We start from the raw sequence: 26264 nt of genomic DNA on the forward strand, positions 1-26264 counted from the left end.
GAATAAAGGAAAAGATCTAAGATACAAGAAGTCTGAACAATGTTTCCTATTTGGATCAAGAGTGGTCCTGTTGACATTTATTTACAGGTAAATCAACAGTGAGTGTCACGGCAGAAACAAGGAATGGATTTTATCTCAGAATGAAACAAGAGCAAATTCTAATACAAACCATTCGTTTTCCAAGGTATAAAGTTAATACTATCCAGTCATTCTTTTCCCAATAATGAAGATACTGTAATCCTGTCAAGACTTTATGTGTAGTCAGCAAATTTAAGCCCTGATAAATCAATTTATATTACTGGGAATTAGTGAATGTATAGGGAAAAAGAAAAAGAGATAACAACATTTCATTTCCAAGTGAATAAAATTATTTCCCCTATTTGACATTGGGGAAATACAAGGTGCTGCCTTAACATTGGGAAACAGTAACGATGTCTAAACTTTTTACATATAATCTCACTTCTTATACTTAAAAGGAAAAAAAGGTTCTACTCTGTGAACTTTACTCAGGATACTAAGTATGTAAGGCAGAGCTAGAGCACCTGTATTTAAAGAGAGTTTGAAAATATTACAATGGCTTAGTTTCTCCTGTAAATGGAGAAGGTACAAGCTACTCTTTCATAATACATCTCTAAAGAAATTTTCCAGGACTGACCAAAGTCTGGATGGTCCAAATAGATACCAAGATCAAACAGCTTAAGCTCTGCTTCATTACTCAGTTAAGTCCCAAATGCCTATTAAGTCAAGAGCTGCTAGCATTCTACTTTTCATTTTCAGGAAAACTATCAGTTCACCATTCTAGCTCTGATTCATCCTCTAATAAGCAATAAGTAGAGCCAAAATGGGAAAAGTAGAATGTGGGGAGGGAGGGTGCATTACAAAATATTTCAGGAATGGATCATAAATTTAAATACTCCAAAATTACCAGGATATTGTGGAAATAATTAAGATTCTTGCCATTCGTGATGTTTGGGGAGAAATAAGAAATCTGACTCATCATAATGACAAATTGCTCTATAAAAAGGTAATTTAAAAAGTTTATTATACCTGACACACAATGTTACATTGGTTTCAGGTGTACAAAACAGGGATTCAACAACACTATTAGTTATACTATGCTTACGGCAAGTATAGTTATCAACCATCTCTCACCAGACAATACTATTGACTGTATTTCCTATACTGTACCTTTTATCTCCATGATTTATTTATTCCATTTATTTATTCCATAAATGGAAACCTGTATCTCCCACTCCCCTTCACCCATTTTGCCTATCCTCCCAGTTCCCATCCACTCCACTCCTCCTGGCAACCCTCAGTTTGTTCTCTGTATTTTATAGGTCTGATTCTTCTTTTTGTTTATTTGTTTTGCTTTTAAATGTCACAGGAGTGAAATCATATGGTATCTTTTTGTTTGACTTATTTCAGTTAGCAAAACACCCTCTAGATCCATCCATGTTGTCAAAATGGCAAAACCTCATCCTTTTTTACAGCTAATGATGTGACACACACACATACACACAATGGAATATTGTGTATTCCATTTTTACAGCCATAAAAATTATTTGAAATAAGCAAATGTGACATACCCATACAGTGAAATATTATTTAGCATAAAAAGAATAAAGTACTGACACATTGTATAACATGGATGAACCTTGAAAGCATAGTGTGAAGTGAAAAGGCCAGACACAAAGCATTACATGTTGTATGATTACATTTATATGAAAGGTCCGAAGCAGGCAAATCTGGAGACAAAACACATTAGTCATCTCCACTACCTAGGGGTAGGAGAGAAAAAAAGTGATTGCTAATTGATAGGGTATTTTTAAGGTGAAGAAAACATTCTGGGATGAGATAGTGGTGATGGTTGTACTACATTGTAAATATGCAAATGCTACTGTACTATACACTTTAAAATGGCTAAAATGGTAAATCCTATGTTTTTTATCACACACCAAAAAAAATGTGATTTGATCTTCCACATGGTTTGGACCAGACCAACTCTTGAGTTTCAAATCCCACCTGAAAGACCTTCATGTGATAATACAAGGAATTCAGTTTATCTTAGAAGGGCTGAAAAGTCCCATCAATCCTCAGGACTTCATGTAAGACAGTCAAAGCTAAGTCACACACTAAGTTAGCTTCAAATGGGAACATGGTTTCTACATACTTCTTTTTCCATTTAATTAAATTGCATTAGTTAGGTACCCATGATGAGCTGGGCACCAGGACAATTATTTCTATTAACATTGACAAAGGAAAGATGAGTAAGACGCAACCTATCTTTAACCAATTTGCTTAGAGTCCAAAGCAAAGACAGACAGATGGCGAGAGGATTGTAATATAATACCAAGACTGAGATATGTCCAGGTTGTGTGGGGACAGCAGAGGATGTCAAGGGTCAGGAGAGGCAACAAGCAAGCAGGACAAATTGAACCCAATCCTCTGTGTAAGAAACAGGCAAAGCCTGTCAACATGATGAATTTTCTGGTTTCTCCCACTCCTTTCCAACTATCTGAACTACTTGGACTGGTTGCATGACCACTTGTTAGAGATATTTTAGACACAAAACCCACAAACCACATATAAGCTAGACTGGATGAGCACTAAGACCCCTTCTGACCCTAGAGTCTAGATTTTGTGATTTCCTTAGTGAAGACTTTTCCTAAGACTTTCAGAATCACTTTATCCATGTCCTATTTCATTTCTTCTCTAAAGAAGTCTGTTAAATTTGTTTTTAAAAATCCATACGTTGGGCAGCCAGAGTGACTCAGGCGGTTTAGCACCGCCTTCAGCCCAGGGAGTGATCCTGGAGACCCGGGATCAAGTCCCACGTCAGGCTCCCTGCATGGAGCCTGCTTCTCCCTCTGCCTGTGTCTCTGCCTCTCTCTCTCTCTCTCTCTCTCTCTCTCTCTCATGAATAAATAAATAAAATCTTAAAAATAAAAAATAAAAATCCATACATTTAATAGACAACAAAGTCCTCTAGAGTGTCAACAGTAATGCAAAAGAAAATGACAGCAGGAGAGAGCAAATCTGTCAGGAAAGTGAGTATGGTTCAGTATCTCATAGAGCTCACAATACTACTGTGGTAGGTGCAGGTCACATCTGTGTCACGGTATAGGTGAGCCCGTGGAAGCCTGTTGTCTCTTACTTAGGAGCCCGGACTCTAATATTAGACCTAGTTTTGAAAAAGCCATTATTCTTTAGAAAATATTCAAATAAATCTCCGCTAGCTTTAGAAGAGATCAGAGCAATCACAAAGAATTGCTGAAGTTAGATAATTTGTGTTTGTTATAAATATAATTTACTGTTAACTCTGAATGTGAGGAAAATTTTATTATTCTCTAAAAGAAAGACAATGAAAACTCACATTTTTCAGACCGTTACACATGGATAATATTCTAAAATATCCTTGTTTCTAGAAGAGAGAAACCTGATAAAGTCATCATCAGATACCACATCCTTAAGCAAACAAACATTTTAACCAGGGTTAACAAGTAGCAAAACTATATAATTTGTGTTTCTTCTTCTATTAATTTTCCACTCACCATAGACGGTTCCCAGCAGTACTGAGAAATAAAATATGGATGATGTGTAAAATGGATATTGTCCCTCTTAGGACAGTGAATGCCCAGATATTTCATGGGGAGGGGGAAATCTTCTGTTGGCCTCAAGCTATTCTAAAGAAGGTCCCACCATCTAAAAGACTGCTTTTTGATTAATCACTTTATGGCTTAAAATGGGATCCATAAAGTGAAATATGACTAATCAGCAAAGCATAATAATTGAGAGCATGGATGCTTGCAGCCAATTCCCTATGTTGAATCCCAGCTCCATTTCTTACGTGTGTGACCTTGTTTATCTAAACATAAGGGTAACAGTATCTACCTTTTAGAATTTTTAAAAGAAATAAGTTAAAACATATAAAGCACTGATAGTATGTTTGTGCATGGTTAAAAATTTAGTTATGAGCTACAGAAAGGCCCTCAACAGATGTTACAAACTGTGGGCACAGTCATCACCTGAGGCATCATAGGAAGGTTCTCCTATAAAGATGGATTCCCTCAGTCTTCTCCAACTGTTTTCCTTCTTGTGAAGTGCTCTCCATTTGTTACTCTGGACCCAATTCCCACCAGAGTTGTTGATAAAGTGGGCATACTACTCTACTGCTGGTCTGGAAATTCTCAAGGACAAGCTATATGCAAACTCAGCAAATAAGACATCTCAATTCTGTTTAGAAAGAGGCAAGGGTGTGTATTAACATACTTAATTTTAATTACATTGTCGTATTTTCACAGGGGATCAATTTTGTTCACCTCACAGAAAAACTACCATGCCTTTTAAGAAGTCTTCTTGTCATCATGCCCCCAGAAGGAAGAAGGAAGCTCTTCCCAGTGAATGCTTCTGACCTATGTCCAATCGAAGTTTCTGTTACAGTACCTAGCACCTGCTGCCTTGTATTAAATCAACCTTGTACACATAAACTAAGAGGAAGGGTTGAGACTTGTCTTTTCATTATCTCATAGTCTAATACCTGGTTCTTAGTAGGTCCTACATAAGTATTTAATGATCAACGGATGAATGAACAAATCAATAAACACATTTCAAAGCATAATTTAATCTCTTCCAAGATCTACGTTTTCTTCCAAGTTGGCCAGTGTCCCCTGAAACCCGATCCTTTGGGTCACTCTGCTTTCTTTTCTAAATTACAGGCTGTTTGACCTAGTGGCTAATAGCAGTGACTCAGAGTCATTTGGAACCTCAGTTCTCCACTTACAAGCTTGGGACCTTGAACATGTTAAGACTCCATGGGCATCAGTTTCATCAACTGTAACATGGGGATAATACTTAATGCCTATTCCAACAGATGTCAAAGGATTAAACACGTCATATGTGGAAAGCACTTAAAAATGACTGGCATACAGTAAGCGCTCTTTTAAGTGTTACTTCTATGCTATAAAACCATGGTTATTTTTTTCCATTCCCTTAGTTCCTATGGAAGGAAAGTCTTATCTATATTGTCCCTTACTGTGACTTATGGTCAAAATTGCCTTCCTCACATCCTGCAAACATCAAACTGCTGGCATCCCTGGACTGAGCCTGAACCCTCTTCCTAAACCAACTTCTCTCTGGGCACACACAAGTCCCATTAAGCTTCCCCTCTGCTACCACTCTTTCTTCCCCACATGGCAACATTATAAATGTCATCAGCCATTCTCCCAAAGTTCTTACTCATATCATTATCATGACCAACACATCTCCATGGCTCACTGAACTCTGGCTTTAGTCAGACTTGGAGATACTTCAAAGTCCCCTATGATTCGTGAGAAGGATAAGAGAGTTGTTTGTCGGAAATAATACAATGTGTCCTGAATGCGATGCCCTGTTTCCACGTATTTGTCTATCGACCACTCTCTGGCTTGCTACAAGCTTGGTGAAGACCTCTACCAGATACAGCACCAAAAAGGTTGAGACAGCTGCAAAGGTTTCTGTTTCCCTGGAGATGGAGTTTCATGGAAGGCTAAGAATCACCACAGCAACCAGACTACAAAAACAGTCCGTGGGCTTCAGCCTCATAACTCTGGTAAAGCAATTTGTACTCCGTGAAAAGGCTAGGGCACAGAAGTTGAAAAATGATCAAAGTAAACACTGCTCTTCAAGCACCATTTTGTTGTGCTGATTTCAAGGCATCAAGTCACAGCATCAAAGTTCTGTTATGAAAGATGCACATCAAGTGCCAGGGATTTGCTGGGCTGAACTAACTGCTCCGGTGCGAAGGTCTAGAGATAAAGTCATAGCATATTTTCCAAAACAACCATTTCAAATCTGCTCTAAGAGCAAACCAGGGTAAAAATGTATACCATTATATCAAGTTACCCTGACCATGCTAGAACAGCTGTTGATCCCAACCCTGGATTTAAAAAGAGAGAGAGAGAGGTGATTTTTCTGATGAAAATCTTAAATAGACTTTAAGCCATACTGACCTTACATAGACTAATTCCTATAAATTTAGGGGGAAAAATCATCTAACCTCATTTAAAACTAAACGAGAAAACAATCTGTTCTAGGGTCTCTAATCTATCAACCTATGCCACAGTTTAAATAACAATTAAGGAATTATATATTATTTCTATACTATATAGAAGCACCAACTACAAAATACAGCAACTTAGAAACAAATTTCTTCATGAATTTGTAAAAGGCTTCAAGTTTTAGTAATACAATTATAATTAACTATGTTATTTTAGCTTGAATACACAGAATATTTTAAGGAGCTCCAAGTGGTACATGTGAGTAGCCTTACAACATCCTCAAAAGGTAAGAAAAACATACAATTCCTATTATACAGAAATTATAGAAAAAATCCTCAGAACCTCAATTATATTGGCAGTACACAATGTATTAAAAAAAAATGGTAGGGAGAAATTTGTAATTCAAATTACCCAGAACAGAACATTTAGAGATTTGATTAGAACAATGTGATATGTCCACACACTTATCACATTCCTCTTCTCTAAGTGCACCCCATGTATACTGTTGCTTCCTGAACCTGTTGGGGAGAGGGGCTCCACTTGTACAATTTCTGGGGTTTCAGCAAGAGGCTCGATCAATCAGTAGGGAATCAGCTATCTATAGAACTTATTGTCTGACAGGCCCCACTGGCCCAGCAGTTTGCAATACATAAGGAAGTAATTAGTAATGTCTAACACTAATTGCTTCACAGACAGGAATGAATGGCTCCACTCCTACTATGTCTTTTCTAGTTTCTCCTTGTTTTATCTCCAGGCTAATGGCCATGAAAGCTACTAAGCTAACAGGGAGAAAATGTTATTTCAGGTTTTGTACAATCATTTATTCATTTGGCAGATACTAAATGGCCAGTATGTGTAAGGCACTTTGGTAAACTGATCATTCCCAAAGCATGGGGATACTTAAGAAAGGTTTAAAAATCAGAAATTTTTACCTATAGTTTATGTGTTCATGTTTATGGGCATTAAAAACATTATTTCATGTTAAGGATGTTAGGGTAAAACCAGTTGGGTTTTTTTTTGTTTTGTTTTGTTTGGTTTGGTTTTTTTTAGATTTAAAGAAAAATAATTAGATAAATAGTAATACAGGTAGTATATTGACAGTGCAAAAACTGTGAAAACAGAACACATAAATGTTTATTTGGGCCACTAGGTAATGAAAGGTCTTCAGATGCAAACTAGGTACAAAATTTGTCCTTAAGAAGTTCACAGCTTAACAGGTACAAAAAGATCATCTCCAGATGTCTGTGGGAGGATAAAAGGGGGCACTTCCACTGGGCTCTGAGGACAAGTAGGGGAACAGGCAGAAAGCAGGTGGCAAGAGCAGGGAGAGCCTCAAGAGAAATGTCAAGGCAGGGGAGGGAACATGCAGAGGTGTGGGGACCATTTAATTCAGATGGAGCTGAGGAAATGTACAAAAGAATACAAAGAAATAAAATTGGGAAAAGTAGACCAGGGCCAGATATCAATGGGCCATGAAAGCCAAGCTTAACTAATCAGTGAAGGCAATTGAAAGAATAGCGTGTAATATAATTCACTGAGATGTGACCATGGCTTGCCTCCTGATAAATAATGGGCACATCAATTTCTGGCATATCAAGTTATCACTTAAATCACATTAATGCATTAATTTATTAAATCCACTTCAATTGCCTCACTTATATGCCCAAAGTGTGTGTGTGTGTATGTATATGTATAGGTACATACATATGTATATGTATATTAGAGCTTAAAAAATCCCATCTTGGATCCCATTCCAAGTTTTATATGGTATGGTTACTGAATTACCAAGGAATATCTCACAAGGTAAGGAAATAAACTTTAGTCCTCAAACCCAATGTTCCCAGATGTAAAGAATTTGTCCTCTGGGATATTTCCCAGTTCACAGGCCCTCAATAATGAACACATGTTGAGTTTGGGGTATACTTTAACCATAAATAATCAATGAATCAGAAAACTACTTTGAGTGACTTCCCTTGAGCACTTTTACAAGGAACAACTCATAGGGCCTGGAAATTCTGGTCCTGGTTATAGGCAAAAATCCTTACCTCCAACCCTTAGTTTTCTACAGCACATGAAATAATTCTGCCAGTCTTCTCTCTCTCCTTTACCATCCCTACAGGAAAACAACTCTGACATTCTCCACCCTAGGAATGTCTTCTTGAGATGCCAGCCTAAGTCTTGTCACGAACAATAAGTTTCCAGTACACACTAAAACAATTTTTGGGTCATAACCTCTAGGGTCTTCTTTTTGAAAAAGGAAGTAAGTTGGGCGGCCTGGGTGGCTCAGCGGTTTAGCACCATCTTCAGCCCAGGGCATGATCCTGGAGACCTGGGATCAAGTCCCACATCGATCCCTGCATGGAGCTTGCTTCTCCCTCTGCCTGTGTCTCCACCTCTCTATCTTTCTCTCTGATGAATAAATAAATAAAATCTTTAAAAGAAAAAGGAAGCAAGCAAACTGCTGGTAAGCAATTTTGGGACGAAAACAGGACTGTCTGATTTACAGACATGATTTATTGTTTGCCATCAAGGAGAAGTAATAATTATCCTTGCCTGAGAAATGGAGAAAAGTAACTTTTACTATAAACCACAAACACTAATGCTTCTCAATCTTTTATTAAGTGTGAGGCTCTGGATATATCATTCATTTAGGGGCGGGGGGCAGGGAGTGATGCTGAAGTATCTTATTTTGGGATTCAGTTTCACCATAAATGGAGAGGCTAGACCAAAGCCTATAGTTATTTGAACAACAGACAGTAACAGTCTTTAAGACAGATCCCTAGAATAGATACAGTTGAGAAGAAAAATTAGCCTAATGTGACTGAATCATTCACTCAGAAATGCCAGGTCACACTAAATGATTTGTGTACTCAATTAAAAGATTGACCAAAGTTTAGTTTAATCTGTCAACGTGAATACAAAAGAATAAAAGAGAAGACGTTTCTTCTTTCAAGAACTGAAAATATTCCAAAATGAATTTATTGAACTTTTCAGACCAGTATGAACACGCTTTAGAGAATTTCTTTCCTTTTTTTTTTCCTTTTTTTTCCTTTTTTAACTTAACTCTGGGCCAGTGTGTGTCCTGCAGTCCTTTATGTCAGGCAGAAGCAAAACAAATCATGACATACTCAAAGCTAATTCTAAGGGCAAATCAAGAGCTATAGTGGCCTACCAAAATAGGTAGTGTTGACAAGATAATAGTCTTAAGACAAGTTAATTTATCTGGTTTTGTTCATTTCTTCTAGACATACTTTTCAATGAGAGAGCTTCATGATTTATACTGCATTTCAGGAAGACTGGCAGATTTTTCTATTTTCTATTGAAATACAGAACTTCTAAGAAATAAAAACATGATTTTAAAACAAAAGAGTCAATGCAAATAACATTATTACATTGTCATGTTCTAAAAACAGTTTTGTTGGAATAATCCTCCTTAATAAAGCCAATGGCTGCTCTTGGTTAAAGCATAAATCATTAGGCTAAAAACAAGTCTCAGTCATTAAAATTGACTCATTTAGTGACTGGGAGTTCTTTTGGGCCAATGGGCAAAGTGCTAAATGGTCATTATTAGGCACACTGGCCAGCTCTGGATCCAAGGTGCAAAGTTATGAAGTGCTCTCATTTTTCTTCCACTTTTTAAACTTCTTCCTGCCATTTTCCCCCCAAATACTTTACCGGCTATTCCAAAAGCAAAAGAATAGGGAAAGGGCTAAAACTAGAACCAGTGGACTTAGTTACTGCAAGCAGCACTGATAAAATCCTGAAAGGAGCAAGGAGATAAAACACAAAATGAAATTTGTGTATAATAAAACCACTGATTTTTAGTGGTAGAAGAGATTTTAGAGATATTCTACTCTAAGTATTTGTTGTATATAAGGAAACTGAAGGCCAAAGAGGTAATGGCATGCCCAAGTTCCACAGCTGGTTATGGCATCATTGGGACTCTTACCCAAATAATCATTCCAGTAACCTAGCTTCTACTTATCCTGCTAATGGAACAGTCTACATCGCTCCATATAGAACCCGGTCTCTGCTATTGGAAAAGAAGGGCTCCCCAAGCCTTCAGAATTCAGGGCCAGCCTTTTTAACCATTAGACAAGAACACAGAAACATAAGAAATGCCAAAGAAACAACTTCACCCTCTGCAAAGCACCACATGATCTGACCCTTAACTAATCCTATCTCCTATGGCTTTCCTCCTTGAACACTCTACTCCAGCTACCCCAGCCTTCTTACCTCCAATAGGCTCCTTCCAAGCTGAGGGTCTTGACATTAGCAGTCCCTTGGATCTGTGCAGGGCTCCTTTCCATCATTAAGGTCTCTGTTCCAGTACACCTCAAAGAAGCCTTTCCTAAACACCCTAACAACGCCTTCTTACCACTTGAATGGGTACCCGGTGTTCAAACCCACATAAGCACTGAAGGCTGAAACTTTGCCTCATTTACCACTGTATCTCCATGCTTGTGCAAGGTAAACACTCAGACATTTTTAGAATGAATAAATGAATCAATGTATGAAAGACAAAAGGCAAGATGAACCAACATATGGGTAGACTCCACAACATGATGCTGAGAAATCCCTCCATTTATATTTTTACATAGAAACATATACATACGTATATATGTGTATATATGTATGTATATATGTATATAACTCTGAGCTGTTAATATTACCGGGAGTAATAATATATGTATGTCTTTAAGCATATATATGTATTTTAAATATATACGTGTGTGTGTGTGTATATATATATATATATGTTTTTATATAAAATTGAAGGAAAAAGAGGGCTGCTGTAGATACAGAAAGTTACCAGAAAGCCTACTGGCCTCTATCTAAAGCATATCTGCTACGTATTTCTGATAAAAGGTCATTGCCAATAAAAAATAAATAAAAATAGCTTTCAGCCTACTTGAAATATGCAAGAATTCAAGATCAAGTCATAATATATCTCAAAGTTCACCTGATTGTGCCAGCAGGAGCCCTGCAGTGCTGAATTTTTGGGCATGTGAATGATATATTGTTTTATTGAAACATTTTCCAAGATTCCTTTCCAAATTCAACTCCGTGGTCTTTTTATCCCTAAAGGGCAAAACACTAACCTGTTTCCAAGCTATTTGGTAATATTTTGGCACAGATAATCCAGTAGAGAGAGTTGTTTGTATAGAACAGAACTATCGTTAGTAACAGGACGCCCCAACCTGCCCCTCTCTCTAAGCTCTTAACCTATACATGACAACCCAGCTATTTATATGTAATACTTGCCAGATGGCTATTTCATTGTAGTTCAAAGATTCACCTCCAATCTGACTGAGTCAACAAACAACACCAGGAGCGACACTTAAGCCCATGGTTAAGGAGGGCAAAGAGGCTGAGATCATCTAACAGGAGCAAGAGCAGGGGGAGAACTCACTATCCACTCTATCTTTGCTACCTTTGGCAAATTCTCAAGATTAGGAGTGTCAGGACTACCGACGCCTGGCACTGTGCCTGACAGTAACAGGTGTTTAATAAATATTGATTTAATGACTGAATCAATGTCTAAGCCTTGGGAAAACCGGCCTTGCCCACAGCTACTCACTGCACATCGACCCCATCTATAGGAAGTATGTCCTGCAGATTTGCCAAATACTTCGTAGCTCCCAACCCAAGGCAGAGTATTTAACCTCTCACAGCCTCAATTTCCATGCCTGTTAGTTCTAAACAAGTCCCTTGTGGAGGTGTTGAGAAGACTGACCAAAATGCCAGTTTCCATAATCCTCTGAGGAAGCAGCTCACTGGTGTTTGGCTTTGGCCCTGATCAGAGTGGTACCGTCACCTCCTGCCTCTAGGTCCTTGGATTTTGAAGCAGGATGACAAACCAATGACACCTACTTACCTGACCCTCAGCCACCTGGCCTCCTAATAAAGAACTAAAAGTTCTTGTGCCATTTCCCAACCTTTCCAACCTTTGAGACTTAGGTCTCATTAAGGACTAGGCCCAAAAGACAGAGCTCAGGAAGCACAATTTCAACCATCTTCACAGGTTTCTTTACCCTTCCTGCTCACGCAAGGCTAACCTGGGCAGGCCAAGCTCTTGCTCTCCAAATTTTACTCCAATTCTGGGGACTTCAGAATCTAACAAAGACTGGTCCTGAGAATACCACATTCATTCCATACCTAATCACAACATTTCATCTACTCTAAGTTCCCATATTTTAGAACAAAAGCTCAGTCACCTGTCTTTCCATCTGGAATATGCCGCCAGAGAAACAGGCACCCAGGGAAGTGCTAAAGCCACAAAGTCCTTCCAAGGCAGCTCCAGTCACCAGATTAGGAGGTAAAGCTAGAGGTTTTCATCAATCTGTGGCAGGGAGGTTTGGAGACAAACAATTGTCTTTAGAGGTGTATCTAAATTGCCTCTTCCAGGGCACCTGGGTGGCTCAGTTAAGCATCTGTCTTTGGCTCAGGTCAAGATCCCAGGGTCCTGGGATCGAGCCCCACATCCGGCTCCCTGTTCAGCAGGGGATCTGCTTCTCCCTCTGCTTGTGCTGTCAAATAAATAAATTGCCTCTTCCAGTGTTAAAGATTATACCAATTTATCTAGCTTTGAAGACCTGAGTACACAATTGAACACCCATTCTCCCACCATAAACATCAACAGACAAGGCTATCAGGCACAAGCTTTCACAGCTGCCAAGGTACATGCTGTCCTCAATGTATTTCAGATTCCTCAACTTGGCTCTATGTTATTTACCAGCCTCCCCCCTAGTCGTGGAAAATTCTCCCTCTAGCCCTCAGCCAAACCACATCCCTATTTCAAACCTCTCCAAATTCTCACCTCCAAAAAGCATTGCCAGGCTAACATACCTGGCTCCAATTACTCCAGCAACAAGCCTCCCCCCAGCCCCACATCCTTCCAACATGCCTGATTCCTTAGCACTTATGTGTTTATCTCAGCCCAGCTGTATTTGATTAGGTCTATTTGGTTAAGTTTTTATCATATGTGTTTAGGACAATAATCTGTTTCTATGTCTCTGTCTTTTCTGTTTGCAGGTGTTGTTCCTTGCCCTGGTCCCCACATCCACGCACGAGCTCCACGAGCTCCTGCCTTCCTCACTCCCACAATGCTTTGCACTGATACACCATCTATGAAGGTTGCTGTCGATAACTGTTCAGCTGCCTGGGTCTAATTACATGAGGAGGGGCCTTTGCTCAGGCAAACTGAAATGATTAGTTCCTCTAATCTTCAGTATTTCATTAAATAAAAGAGAGGGGGAGATTCTTTGTACTCTGTCCTGATAAAACAGAACTGTTTGGAAAATCATGAAATTTCTATTATACAAGGCAGTAAGATCTAGGCAGCAAAATTCAAAAGCATTTTCCCAAGTATTTTGAGGCCAGATTTGTCCCAGATCTGTAAATCCTACTTAATCCAGGTTTTCTTAAAAAGAAAGAAAGAAAGAAAAAAAGAAACCCACACATATAAGAAGACATCAGATACTCTTAGTTTACATTTCAGTTATTAGAGGTGTTCCCACTGGACGTTGAGGGTTTCTTTAAAGATATTTTCTAGTTTAACAATTCCAGTAACACTTTTAACTCTACATTTCAATTGACATCTTGTCCTAAATGCAAGTTATACTGTTTTTCAATTTGGAGGACTGGACTAACTATATTTAAAAATGTAACCTTAACTCTCAATGTAGACTAAAAAAAAAAAAAGGAACTAAAAAAAACTTCCTGAAATATTAGAAATTTTAGATCTCAATCTTCCCAACCTCTTTTTATTGACAAATGAATGAACAGAGATTCATATAGTTCTACAGATTTGCTCAAGTTTAAACAAAAAAGACCTTGACAAATGGAGGACCAAGTTCTCTATTAACACTCACAATTCAGCATTCTGTTTCCACATCTTGAAACCTGAATTAGGAAAACATTACTTTATGACTGACCAAACCTACTAATACCAATAACTCGATTTTCCAGAAAATATATTTCCAAAAATTTCCAAGTAAAGAAGTCTCAGTCTATTTAATAAAACTTACAATCCCCATGTGCACTTGTTCATTCAAGCATTTATTTCACATATATTTATTGAGTGCTTACTATATGCTGAGTATGTTCTAATGGAGATCTTGGTGCATAGAATAAAACATCTCACAAATATTCTAGTGGAGGGGACAGACAATAAACACATCTAAATATAAATATCGTGATATTTTATCAGGTGATATCAGTTATTTTTAAAAAGTAAAACAGGGGATCCCTGGGTGGCTCAGCGGTTTAGCACCTGCCTTCTGCCCAGGGCGTGATCCTAGAGACCCGGGATTGAGTCCCACATCGGGCTCCCTGCATGGTGCCTGCTTCTCCCTCTGCCTGTGTCTCTGCCTCTGTGTGTGTCTCGTGAATAAACAAATAAATCAATCCTTTTAAAAAAAAAAAAAGGTAAAACAGGGGCACCTGGGTGGCTCAGTGGTTGAGTGTCTGCCTTTGGCTCAGGTCATGATCTCGGGGTTCTGGGACAGAGTTCCACATTGGATTCCCTGCAGGAAGCCTGCTTCTCCCTCTGCCTGTGTCTCTGCCTCTCTCTCTCTGCATCTCTCATGAATAAATATATAAACTTTAAAAAAAAATTAAAAAATAAAACCGTATTTGGAGATAGTAGGGGTAAGTATGGCTATTTCAAGTGTGGTGGTCAATGAAGGCCTCTCTGCAGAGGTTAAGGACTGGGTAGGGATGGATGAATGGAGGGAGCAGTGCTCCAGGCAGAGGATGGAAACAGAAGTGTGCTCTGTGCCTCTGGAGGACATCAGGACAAACAAGAGCGGTACAGTGAGATTGGTGCAAAGGTGGGAGAGGCTGTGCTGGAGGCTGAGGATTTTATTCTAAAAGCAATGGGAAGCCACTGCAGGAAGCTCAGCTAGTGAGTTCTGCCACTAAAGTTTTAAAAGGCTATGAAGAGAATAGATCTTATTAGTTAATGATAGCAGCTCACACTCACTGAGTGCTTTTTAAAGCCCAAGCACTGTTCAAAGCACTTGTCACATTTTAACTATTTTATTGCCATAATGTCTAAGAAGTAGATGCTATCATTAAAACCTGTGCAGAGTCACAAAGCTCATAAACAGTGGAGCCAAGCTTCCAACAAAGGCACTCTAGCTCCAGATCTTGCCCCCTGAAGGGAACTGGGCTGAGTTCACTGTGTCTCAAATAAAGAGGTGACGGAGGCGCTACTGAAGTTCGTGGTGGGTGTTGAGGTGGGTCAAGTGGAGGCAAGGTTCAGAATATATTTTTATGATAGAATAAATAAGATTGGATGTGACATCTAAGAAAACATAGGAGGTCATGGATAATACCAGTGTTTTTGGCCTTGGCAACTGACTGGTAGTGAGTGTCCTTTACAGAGATGAAAACCAGAAGCAGTGAACAATATGGGAGCAGGAGAACTACATGGAACTTAAGAGAATCTCCTCAGCTAATGAGACATAGGGAGAGTATCAGCAGTTTGTGGCTGCTGCAACAAATTACTAAAAGCTCGATGGCTTAAAACAACAGAAATTTATTCTCTCATAGTTCTGGAGGCCAGACGTCCAAAACTGGTCTGAGCCAAATCAGATTACTGAGCCAAAATCAAGGGGTCAGCAGAGCTGTGCTTCCTCCAGAGGTTCTAGGAGAGAATTCATTCCTGGCCTCTCACAGCTGTTGTTATTTCTTGGCTTGTGGCCCCTTTGCTCCCATCTCTGCCTCCACAGTCATGTGGCCTTCTCCTCTCCAATGTCAAGCCTCTACCTTACAAGCACACATGTGATTGCATTTAGAGGCCACCTGGATAATCCAGAAGAATTTTCTCACCTCAACATCCTTCAATTAATCACATTTGCAAAGACTTGTTCTATAAAACTTTCATATAGTAACATCTTGGGAAACGGGATGTGGGCACATCTTTGGGAGCCATTACTTAGTCTATCACAGGTGTGGACAAAGAGTTAGCAAAATGTATTCCTCCTTCACATGAGAATTTGGACTTCTGGTAACTATCCTAACTCTGTAACGCCAGTAATCTAAAATAGTATGTCAACTATAATAAAAGGCAAGTTCCTAATGGTAAAAAATTATCCCTAACTGGAAAATTATACTAGGGTTGGAAAGTTTAAAAATACCTGCTAGGAAGAGAGATTTGGGGGTTTCCCTTATAAATTGAGCATTTCCTTCATAGCACCATGGAAACTATTCCTATATAGTTTCTAAACCAGGGCAACATACACACACCATCATATAGCTCTCCTGGCATTTCAGCCATCAACTAGAGAGCTCTGGATGACTATATGAACTGATGTATGGACAGCCACAAGGCATCCAAAAAGGAGGAACACCATGCTGCCCTGCTGCAAGCTGTGGTCTCTATCCTATATCCCTTTAAGTAAGCTAAAGCCACCTGTGCCCTGGGATAGTCTCTTGGGTCTGAATGTTTATTTGAACCCAAGAAGACCCCCTGGGTGTTTGTTAACACATGTAATATAGATATCATTTCAGCTTAATTATTTCCATTTCTTCCTCCACCAAACTCTTTAAACACAGTTACTAGCAGGGAAAAGGAACAGAGCCTTACATCTAGTCGCCTTCTGGTGGTCTCACTGTAAGCAGAATGGCTAAAGGGGGCAAAGGGAAAGGAAAAACTTGGAAAATGCAAATTAATAAATTCACAAAAACTGAGCTGTGCCCTCGAGGAGGAAAAGTGAGTAGTACCTTCAGATGAATATGTCATGCTTCCTGCACTAGGCCTTCAAGAGGCCTACACTGCAAGATTAAATACCAAAGTCCCAACCCACATCTCTGCTGGAAATGTGCAAGTGGACTCATTACTCAGAGCCAAGATAAAGGATAAATCTTTATGAGTACCGTAAGTATGAGTCATAAAAAATAGGAAACACATGTAGGACATACACACAGTAATAGGACCGAGCCAGGGAAGTGTTTAGGAAATGTATATAAAAACACATGGCAAAAACAGAATTAAATATTACCCTAGTACACAGCTCCAAAACACATTGAAAAACTCACAGCAAGTCAAGGGTTCCTATCACTCTAGTCTCTAATAAACAGAGGTCATTTCCCTATTTGAAAAGAGGCTGGGTTTTTTTTTTCTTTCTTTCTTTCTTTTTTTTTTTTTTTTTTTTTTTGCAATGCACAAAGGAGGAGAATGGAATCAAGAAAAAGTAACTTTGAAAGATTTTATGATTTGGGAAACCTGAACAGCTTCCAACTAAAACACTGGGAATTAGATATTTACACCATTAAAAACCTAACAAAAAATCGGAAGGATTTTTTCAGTGAAAGACTTGTTCACAATGGCAGCACTGCCATTTCACTTACATTCTCACTATCTTAACAATCAGCTATGAGAAGGGGAGAAAAAAAAGCTGTATCTTCAGCTCATATGAAAGCAGGAAACAGCAACACATACTCTGCAACATACAAAGAGCAACAGAGGGGCAATATTAAAGCCTCTAAAGGGTACAGAGCTCTGCGGGAGGAACTATTGGTGGGGAACAGGCTGAGTCCTCTGGCCAAGAGCAAAAGATAAAAATCTGGTGTGTGTGTGGGGGGGTGTTCAGACTAAAAATGAGAGTAATTGGCCCCCTTAAGTCCTTGGGGGCCAGATGATGAAGGCAAAACGCCCAAACACGACTCATTATTAGAAATTAAAGTTTTCAATTGCCTTGGAATCTGAAAGGCCCTCAAATTTGAGATCAAAGTGCCAAGCAAAGGAGACACCCTAAATGTCCATAAATCTCACACCAAAGCATGCATATGCATGTTCAGATGGACCTTTATCTCCCTTGGACTTGAGCTTTCCTCTGTATCTTCAGAAACTGATTCCCAAGGAAAACAGTACCTGCATGTCTTTCTACTAGAAATTGAGAGGAGTAGGAGAGGAATGTGCATTATTTTTAACTTAATAAGGGTTAAATTTACTTAAGACTTCAGGCAAGCCAATGCCCTTGAGTAGCTATTTGGAGGTAGAAATCCCAATACAACCTCCACTCACAGAAAGATCCAAATGTCGACCACTAAAAGACCACCCACCACTATGAAGCATGGCTAGAGCTAAGAAATGTGATATCCCATTTTCTGTCCGCCTTGCATGTCTTGGTCCTCAGCAGGGACCATATCTCTTTTTCCCTCACTCCCAAGGCACCTGCACATGTGCTCACATCACTAGGAGTGAGGCCACACTTGCCAAGAGCTCATCTCTTAAGATAATGAATGCTGTTTCAACTTAAATCAGTACCAATCAAATCAAATATTGAGTATCTACCCTGCGGCAAGCCCACTGCTAGGCACATAAAACCTACAGCCACAACACCAACTTGCTATAGCAGATTCAGAAAGAATCATATGAGTGTACACATGTATCAACAAAGAAAAATTGTTTTCATGGGCACAATGTGGTACCTGGGCTGTGGGCAAGAATTAGGCTCTTGCAGTGATTCCAGATCTTATGGATGACTGTCTTTGGCCCATAGTCAGACCCAGTAACATCTAATCTAGTCTTTCTATCTTCAGAAGAAGCCAAATCATACCTGCAATGTGCCTCTTTCCCTCAAAGGATGTAAAAATTCTAGATTCAGCCAAAGGACTCTGGAATTTAGATGAAAAAATGCCATTAATATAAAACAGTATTGTAGCATGTCTTGGACTAGAACCCAGACAATACAGATGACTGTAGGTGAGCAACCATTCCCAGGAGTCCAAAGTACAGCCATTTCAACTTAGTTTTAGCATTCTAAACCAGGAGGGCACTCAGAGCAAAATTCTATCAGAATATTAAAAAATGGTCAGGGTGCCTGGGTGGCTCAATGGTTGAGCATCTGCCTTTGGCTCAGGTTGTGATCCCAGGGTCCTGGGATGGAGTCCCACATCAGGTTCCCCAGAGGGAGCCTTGCTTCTCCCTCTGCCTATGTCTCTGCGTCTCTCATGAATAAATAAATAGAATCTTAAATACATATATATTAAAAAATGGTGATCAATAAACTTATTTAAAAAGCCAATTCATTAACAAAAAATATTTTTCAATCCCATTCTTAGGAGGTAAAAAGAGCTATCAAGTATCCGGGCATTGATACTTTAGCATTTCAGACAAGGTCAAAGAGCTCAGAGAAAGGACAATTTCAATTCATCACCACCAGTCTAGCTGAGGAGCCCTGGCAGTCTGGAAAGGCAAGGAGAGGGCACACATTTGCTATGGAAGTCAAAGCAACAGGTCTTCCAAACACAGATTCAGACTCCTGCGTCTTTAAGAACAGACCCTCATAAATGGATTGCTTCTGCTGGACACCATGCTCTAAATAAACAGACTCTTCTGGCCGACACACAACTTCCTGTAGGGTTCTGGTGGGTAAAGCTTGAAAAGGCTGCCAAAGCCAATGACCAGCAGTTTTTGAGCTGACTTAGAAAACAAGCTACAAAGACTTGAGTCCAGAGTAAACAAAGGAAAAAGCCACATTAAACAGGGAACAAATTACGATACAGGCAGGGATATTTTAAGTGATCTCTAAGCAAAAAAACAAAATAAAAAAAATCAAGTTATTAGGTATTTAACAATACAGGGTAGAGTAAAATGCCCTCTCTCAACCAGAGGAATTAAGGTTAATTAATTCCAGCGATATTAAGAATTGGCTGGGAATCACCTTCCTGCATCAAGAGGACAGATCATTCCTAGCGGCCTAACTTCAAACCTGGCGCAGATCATATGAGTGACCCACGGGAGCAGCGTGGAGTCAAAAACCATTTATAGCTTTTTACCCAGCTGAGAGTAGAAAGGAATGAGTTTAGTAGCAGATGACTACAATGTAAGAGTAAAGAAAAATGTAGCAAAAAAACCCGAAATGGACCTGGGGAAAAGACTGACACTGAGCTCTGGGTACTTTAGAGTAAACTGCAGGAGCATGAGGTTTAATTGGGTAAAGTAAATCAAAGCTGTAATACAAAATGAAGGATATCAGCTTAGCTACAGTGGTTAAGAGGGACCTAAGGACAAACACCAAGTCCACTGATATAATGCAAATCAAATAAAGGTACACTGTGGAAAAGGGGAGGAACCTGGGGCACCTGGTGGCCGGGTCGGTTATGTCTGACTCTTGATTTCAGCTCAGGTCCTGATATCAGGGTTGTGGGATGGAGCCCTATGTCTGGCTCCTTGCTCAGCAGGAAGTCTGCTAGAGATTCTCTTTCTGCTCTCCCCACCTCTGCCCCCCTCAATCTCTCTCTAAAACAAATAAATAAACCTTTAAAAAGAAAAGCAGAGTAGCTTAAGAAGGCTTACAGTGATACTTTAAATAACATCCTTAGTATCATTCAAGAACCCAATATGCACAAATGCAAAAAAGAGGTTCAAGACTTGGTTCCTGCCCCTAAGGAGTACACTCACCAACTGGGTGTGCAAGATTAACACACCATGATTCAGCAGCAAATAATATAAGAAAATACACAATCCCATACTCTGAGTAGGTACAGAGTGGGGTCGAGGGGAGAAGAGGGGATTCAGAGCAACGTTTAGAAGAGCAGGAGAGGGAGAAGAGTAAAGGATCACGGAAGGTTCAGCACAGACTAAGAGTTCAGGTGGAATTAGGAAAACAGGTGTGGAGCAATGGATTCGCCTGAAAGATCACACGTGAAGCTTGGGAATCCACACTTAAGCATCTCTAAAGGATTCTGAAGCAGAGGGTTCACATAACACACACAGTTGGAGAGACACAGATCCATAGGGTGAGTCCAAAGGCTTCACTCATGCAGCCTTTCCACTCATCTTCCACTTTCAAGCCCCAGCCCACCCCACTTCCCACTGTCCCCATCCTCTATTCTAGTGGTTGGCAAGCTCTCTCTGCAAATGGCCAGATCATAAATCTTTCAGGCTTTGTCACACTACTCAACTCTGCCATTAGAGTATGAAAGCAGCCACGGATGACATATAAGCAAGGATGAATAGACATGGCTATAGTCCAATAAACTTTATTTACCTAAAAAAACAAAACAACAAAAAACAACTTTGTTTACAAAAACAGGCATCAGACTGGTGAACGAATAAGCAAAATACGATACAGCCACATGGCCATGCAATTGAATACTATTCAGGAATAAAAAGGAATGAAGTAACAGGCTACACCATGGATGAGTCTCAAATGCATTAAGTGAGAGAAACCAGTCATAGAAGTCACATATGTAGTAGATTCCATCTACAGAAAATGTCCAAACTAGGCAAATCTACAAAGAAATAAAGCAAGCTGGTGGTCATCTAGGGCAGGGGGTAGGACCACAGGCAATGGGGAGTGACTGCTCATGAGGACAAAGTTTCTTTTTGGAGGGCTGAAAAGTACATAAAGCTTTATAGTACATAAATGATGTACCTACAAAACAGGCAGCCGATAGAATGTGGCCCAAGGCCACAGTCTTGCACTCCTTGAACTGTCTCCCCACCACACTGTGCACATGAACAAACTTTCCTCTACATGTGGTTTCTGCTTCTCCCTCTGTGTATGCTGGGGCCTCTTTCCTCTTCTACCCAGAAATTTCTACTTGACTTTCAAGCCCTTTATTAAATGATCTCTTCTGAGAATCCTTCCCTCACCTGCATATAGAATTATAATGCTCCCTCTTTTGGGCTCCTGCAAAACTCTGTTAATTTTAGAACAAATAATGGTCATATTAGTTGTCACACTGCATTAGATGTATTTGCCTTCAATCTGCAACAAGTGCTGAAGACATAAACATGAGTAAGAATGCAGCTGGGATGTCTACCTAGCACACAGTAGGCTCTCAATGAATAACTCAGTGAATGCATCTGTAAATGAATGAACTATGAGGTATTGTGTAGAGAAAATTGTTTTAAGAAGAGCTAGACTGAAACCATCCATCCCAGGAAGCTGGTTTTTAAAGCTGCAGGGTAAGTAGAGAAGAACATGAAGATTCAAGAGAAATTTCAGAGGAAATGTCAATAAAACATGATGACTGACCAATAAAGGGTTTGAAAGGGATGGGTAAATCCAAGATGGTTCAAAGACGGATGGTAGCAGTGACACTGATGGGACATGGAAGCTGGGATGAGAACCAGCACTGGAGTAAAGAGAAGACTGGCTTACACTCAGTTTTAGAGGCAATAAAAAGAGCTAGCATTTAACTGTTTACTGTATGCCAGGCACACATAGTAGCCCTACGTGCCATATGGACGTCTCTCAATCTTCAGTAAACTCTCGAGGAAAGGGGTTTAGAGAATAAAGTTAAGTCCTCCAGAGGCACACATTTGGGAACTGACTGGGGTTAACAGCAGATGGAACTTTCCTGATAGCTGCTCCTCCACAGCACAGCTCAGGCACATGGGAGCTTGAGGGGAGACCTGAGAGGCAGGGTTCTTGGAGAAGTCTAGAGAAGAGCAGTGGGAGTCTTTCGGATGAAGATGACAACCCATATCCCCAAAACAGATAAGCTGCCTTAGGGACAAGAGACGGGAGGGGACAACAAGCCAAAGACTACACCCCAGGCAAGAAACCCGGAAGAGAAACAAAGAGCTGGGAAAGAAACAGAAAAACAGATGGAAAGGTAGAAGGAGAACCAGGCTATGGCATCATCCTGAAGCCCAGAGAGAGAGGCCAGGAAAGGGAGTACAGAGAAAAGAGCTGAGGAGGAATCAAGTGGGGAGAGGAGTTGTGGGAGAAAGAGCTGTGCCATCCGAATCAGGACCCCTGGGTCCTGGACCCCAGGCCAGCACTGGCGCCAACTTCTTGACGGTGAACAAGTCATCACGTCACTCCCTGGCCCTGGTCTCCTCTGTCAGGTGGTTAAAACTAGATTGTCTCCAGTCTAGTATCCCATTAGGTGGACAAAAGGGCATCATCAGAGATAAGCTCGGGAGAACACAGGTCAGGCTGCAGGGAGGAAAGAAGACACATGTTCAGTCATTCAAGAAGTCAGAGAGGCAAGGATAAGAGAAATACAACGGTGTGGAGAGATCATTAGCAGGGCCAAGCTCACTCATGGCCTCTTCTCTGTGGAAGAAAGAAAAGTAAAATAATTAAGCATGCTAATTTTTACAGAAATATTCAGAGAATACAGTGGGTAAACGACTGAAAGTGATATAAGAAACATTTCTGCAGAATTTCAGTATTTAAATCAGAGATGTTAGCAGTAAATTTCTTTTTTATTCTCAAACAGAATGTCAAGAGAGCAGATAAGCAATGAAAACAAGAGAGAACAAGCTGGAGATTTGGATACTCTGCACATATAAGCTGGGCATCTGCCCAATCAGCACATCTGGGTCTCAGATTTGTAGACCTGCTCCTTACTTCGGCCTATTGCTTTTTTAAAAGACTCTCCAAAATGTCCTTCAAGCTAAAAGTCACATTTTCAAATGTGAAGGGTGCTCCTCTAAAAACATTTTCTAACAACATTTTTACGAAGGTACAATTTTTCAAAAGTCAAGACGAGTTACCATGGCAACACAGTATGGGTCGGGGTTGTAACCCTAACCTCCATAAAGGCACACACCACACTGGCTGGAAAACGCTGCTGCTGGACACATTTTAGACGGGGTTAAGGCAGTCTCTTCTCCAGATGGGGAAGAGGCAATAGTAAGGCTATTTCAATCTGTCACCTTCCAGCCAGCAAAGAACATAACCCTGCATTACATCGTGCTAAAATGGCAGAGTCCAACCAAGCCCCACCCCTCTAGTGGGGCAAGGAGCAGGGCTTTCTTAGGGCAATTTTACAGCATCTGGACATCACTGTGATAAATGACAGGGTTTAAGCGATGTGGCCAGCAAACATCTTGGTAGGAATGTTGTAATTTCTTTGCTTCGTTTGTGTCCTCATTTGTTTGCTAAACCCTGATGTTTACTATTATCACTCTGGTTTCTGCTTTCACTTTTTTCTAGAATTTCAAAACTGGGTTTCTGGAGACTTCTTACTTGAGAGTTAGCTGTAGTTTCTGATTCAACATCTTGCCCCAACATGTCAAAAACCATCCTTGACTAAGTACGGCCAGTTCTAAACCAGCCTGCAGGGTCCTCCGGTAAGCCAAGAGCCAGGTATAGTCACTTGCTGTCTGCAACCTCACTCCTCTATTGGGTCCTGGCCTAGTACTTTCATTGTGCCCAGTGGGGTGTCATCATTTAAATTCCATCGAGTGAAGGGACTTCACTTTGAAGCTCCCTTCAAATGATAGGACTGGCCTATTTATTTAGGGCCTCCCATTCCACACGAGAGTCAGACTCGGCGGTCTTTAAAATGAATGAAATAATGTCCATGGCAACACTCAAATGAACTGAGAAATGTGACCCTTGTCATTGGTTTAACTTTTTGATATATCTGCTGTAGGCCTGCAACAAAATGGTCATTTCAGAGGCAATGTCACCTAAAAGGCTGGAGTGATTTCCAATACAACCTCCATTTAAACAAACACCAGGCAGCATTTATACATGGGAGGCATTTGTTTAGTAACTAAATTTCACCAATATACAGTGTTTGTGTGTGAGTGGTTTACTCTGACACTTGCTAAGCATATACTACATATAAGATCTCTGAAACATTAAGAACCTTGAGCTTATTTGGATTTTTTTCTGCACAGACACAGGACTAGCATTAGAAAGTCACTCATGAATAACTGCAGAGGGAAAAAATGCCCCCAGACAAAGAAGGAATGTAGCTAGTGTGCGACTGTTCAGTGTTCATCTGATTCTTTTACTCTCACAAAGGCAGTCTCCAAAAGACCAGTCTTGAGATTCTCTATCAGTTCTTTTAGTGGTGATGAGGAAAGGTAAGACGACAGCCCATTGCCCCCCAGCCCCATACTGTTCTGTATTTTAATAACTAAAAGGGGAGAGAGAAGTTGTCCACCTACTAATACCGTTGAAAGAGAGGTAAGACTATGTATAGATAGGTAAGTAGGTAGGTCCATAGCGATCTCCAAAATGTTTTAGCCCTGAACTTCCAGACACCTCAGAGTAAGCAAAAAAAGATGCCAAATCAGACGTCAAAGCCCACACATTTAAGCTCTAGTTTGGGGATCCCTGGGTGGCTCAGAGGTTTAGTGCCTGCCTTCAGTCCAGGGTGTGATCCTGGAGTCCCGGGATCAGGTCCCACATCAGGCTCCCTGCATGGAGCCTGCTTCTCCCTCTGCCTGTGTCTCTGCCCCTCTCTCTCTCTCTGTCTCTCATGAATAAATAAATAAAATATTTTTTAAAAAGCTCTAGTATTTCATTCTTATGAGGAAGAGTCCTTTAATGTGTTCATTCTCATCTCATGGTTCCAGCAAGTTTGGTTACAAGTCATGGACTGCAAGCAGAGAACAGGTGGGTTACTTTTGTGAAGGCAGCTAAAGGCCATATGGGGAGGGGGAGGCAATCATCAACTATGAAAGACAGGTGGGAGGTGGCATTTACTGTGGCCATTAACAGCCACGGGAGAGTGCAAGGGCTCCTTAGCTCCCTGTGTTTTATAATTACTAACACTTGATGTGATAATCTTCTAAACGAGAAAGGAAAAAAGACAGCAAGACACCCACCTTAATACTGACCCCAAAGCCACCAGGGAAGGAATGAAAAGGGACTGGGAGCACTGGAATGAGCTGTCACAAGCCTATGCAGGAAACCCAAACCCTCAGTAAGAGATCAGTTGGCTCACCCAACAGGTGAAGCCAAACAAAAGTGGTTAGCAGGTTTCATAGCCCGGAACAAGGCAAGAGCTAAAGGTAGAAGGGAAGTGGACTGGAAGTGTGGGGACAGCTTGGACTGCAGAGTCCAAAGACCCAGCGTCCACCGCCTCCCTAAGCCTTGCTCCTTTCCTGGCTGACAGTGAGGACTGGCAGAGATAATACTAGTGCCAGCAGGGTGGCCAGGCCCCAGCAGGCGCTTCACCACCACCACCCCTGCTATTGCTGTAACTTGGTGGGTACCAGAACTGTTAAAGAGGCAAGGCAAGCAGAACAGTTTGCATTTCAGATACATGTGTTAACTCTCTTCTCTCTCTCCCAACTGTGGTGTTTCCTGCCCACAAAAGAAGCAGGAAAGGAACAACTTTATGCTACGGTCCTCGAGAAAGTACAAAGTAAAAGTGACTTGGAGCCACATGTGTGATTAACCACACATCCCATTTGGCCCTGCCTGCCAAGAAGCGTGGATCCAAATTTCATACTCAGTCGTACCAACCACATTAACCCATACAGCTTAACAACTATGCTTTTCTTTTTTC

General features: G+C 40.5%; 2 protein-coding genes and 1 long non-coding RNA gene across 7 annotated transcripts in view; 1 reads left to right on the forward strand and 2 right to left on the reverse strand.

Moving 5' to 3' along the window:
* TGFBR3 (transforming growth factor beta receptor 3) overlaps positions 1–26264 on the reverse strand; it is a 194706-nt gene that overhangs the window by 83868 nt on the left and 84574 nt on the right. The gene's annotated exons all lie outside the window — the stretch shown is intronic.
* Positions 732–5522, reverse strand: LOC144318445 (uncharacterized). Its single transcript, XR_013384347.1, has 3 exons — positions 5239–5522; positions 4029–4236; positions 732–1781 (listed from the first exon to the last, which is right to left on the reverse strand). It is a non-coding gene; the product is annotated as an uncharacterized LOC144318445 (long non-coding RNA).
* Positions 5354–14092, forward strand: LOC144318444 (uncharacterized). The gene is made up of 3 exons (XM_077905405.1): positions 5354–5590; positions 6255–6324; positions 13074–14092. Exons 1-3 carry the CDS (start codon positions 5369–5371, stop codon positions 13208–13210), a joined length of 429 nt encoding a protein of 142 aa, XP_077761531.1. The 5' UTR covers positions 5354–5368; the 3' UTR covers positions 13211–14092.

This window comes from Canis aureus, chromosome 8, assembly GCF_053574225.1.
Source record: "Canis aureus isolate CA01 chromosome 8, VMU_Caureus_v.1.0, whole genome shotgun sequence".
Taxonomy (NCBI): Eukaryota; Metazoa; Chordata; class Mammalia; order Carnivora; family Canidae; genus Canis; species Canis aureus.

Coding starts and splice junctions, on each gene's coding strand:
- LOC144318444 (XM_077905405.1), top strand. CDS start 5,369: ATGTGTCCTGAATGCGATGCCCTGTTTCCACGTATTTGTCTATCGACC. Junction 5,591..6,254: donor GCTTCAGCCTCATAACTCTG/GTAAAGCAATTT, acceptor ATGTTATTTTAG/CTTGAATACACAGAATATTT. Junction 6,325..13,073: donor CCTTACAACATCCTCAAAAG/GTAAGAAAAACA, acceptor TTCTGTTTGCAG/GTGTTGTTCCTTGCCCTGGT.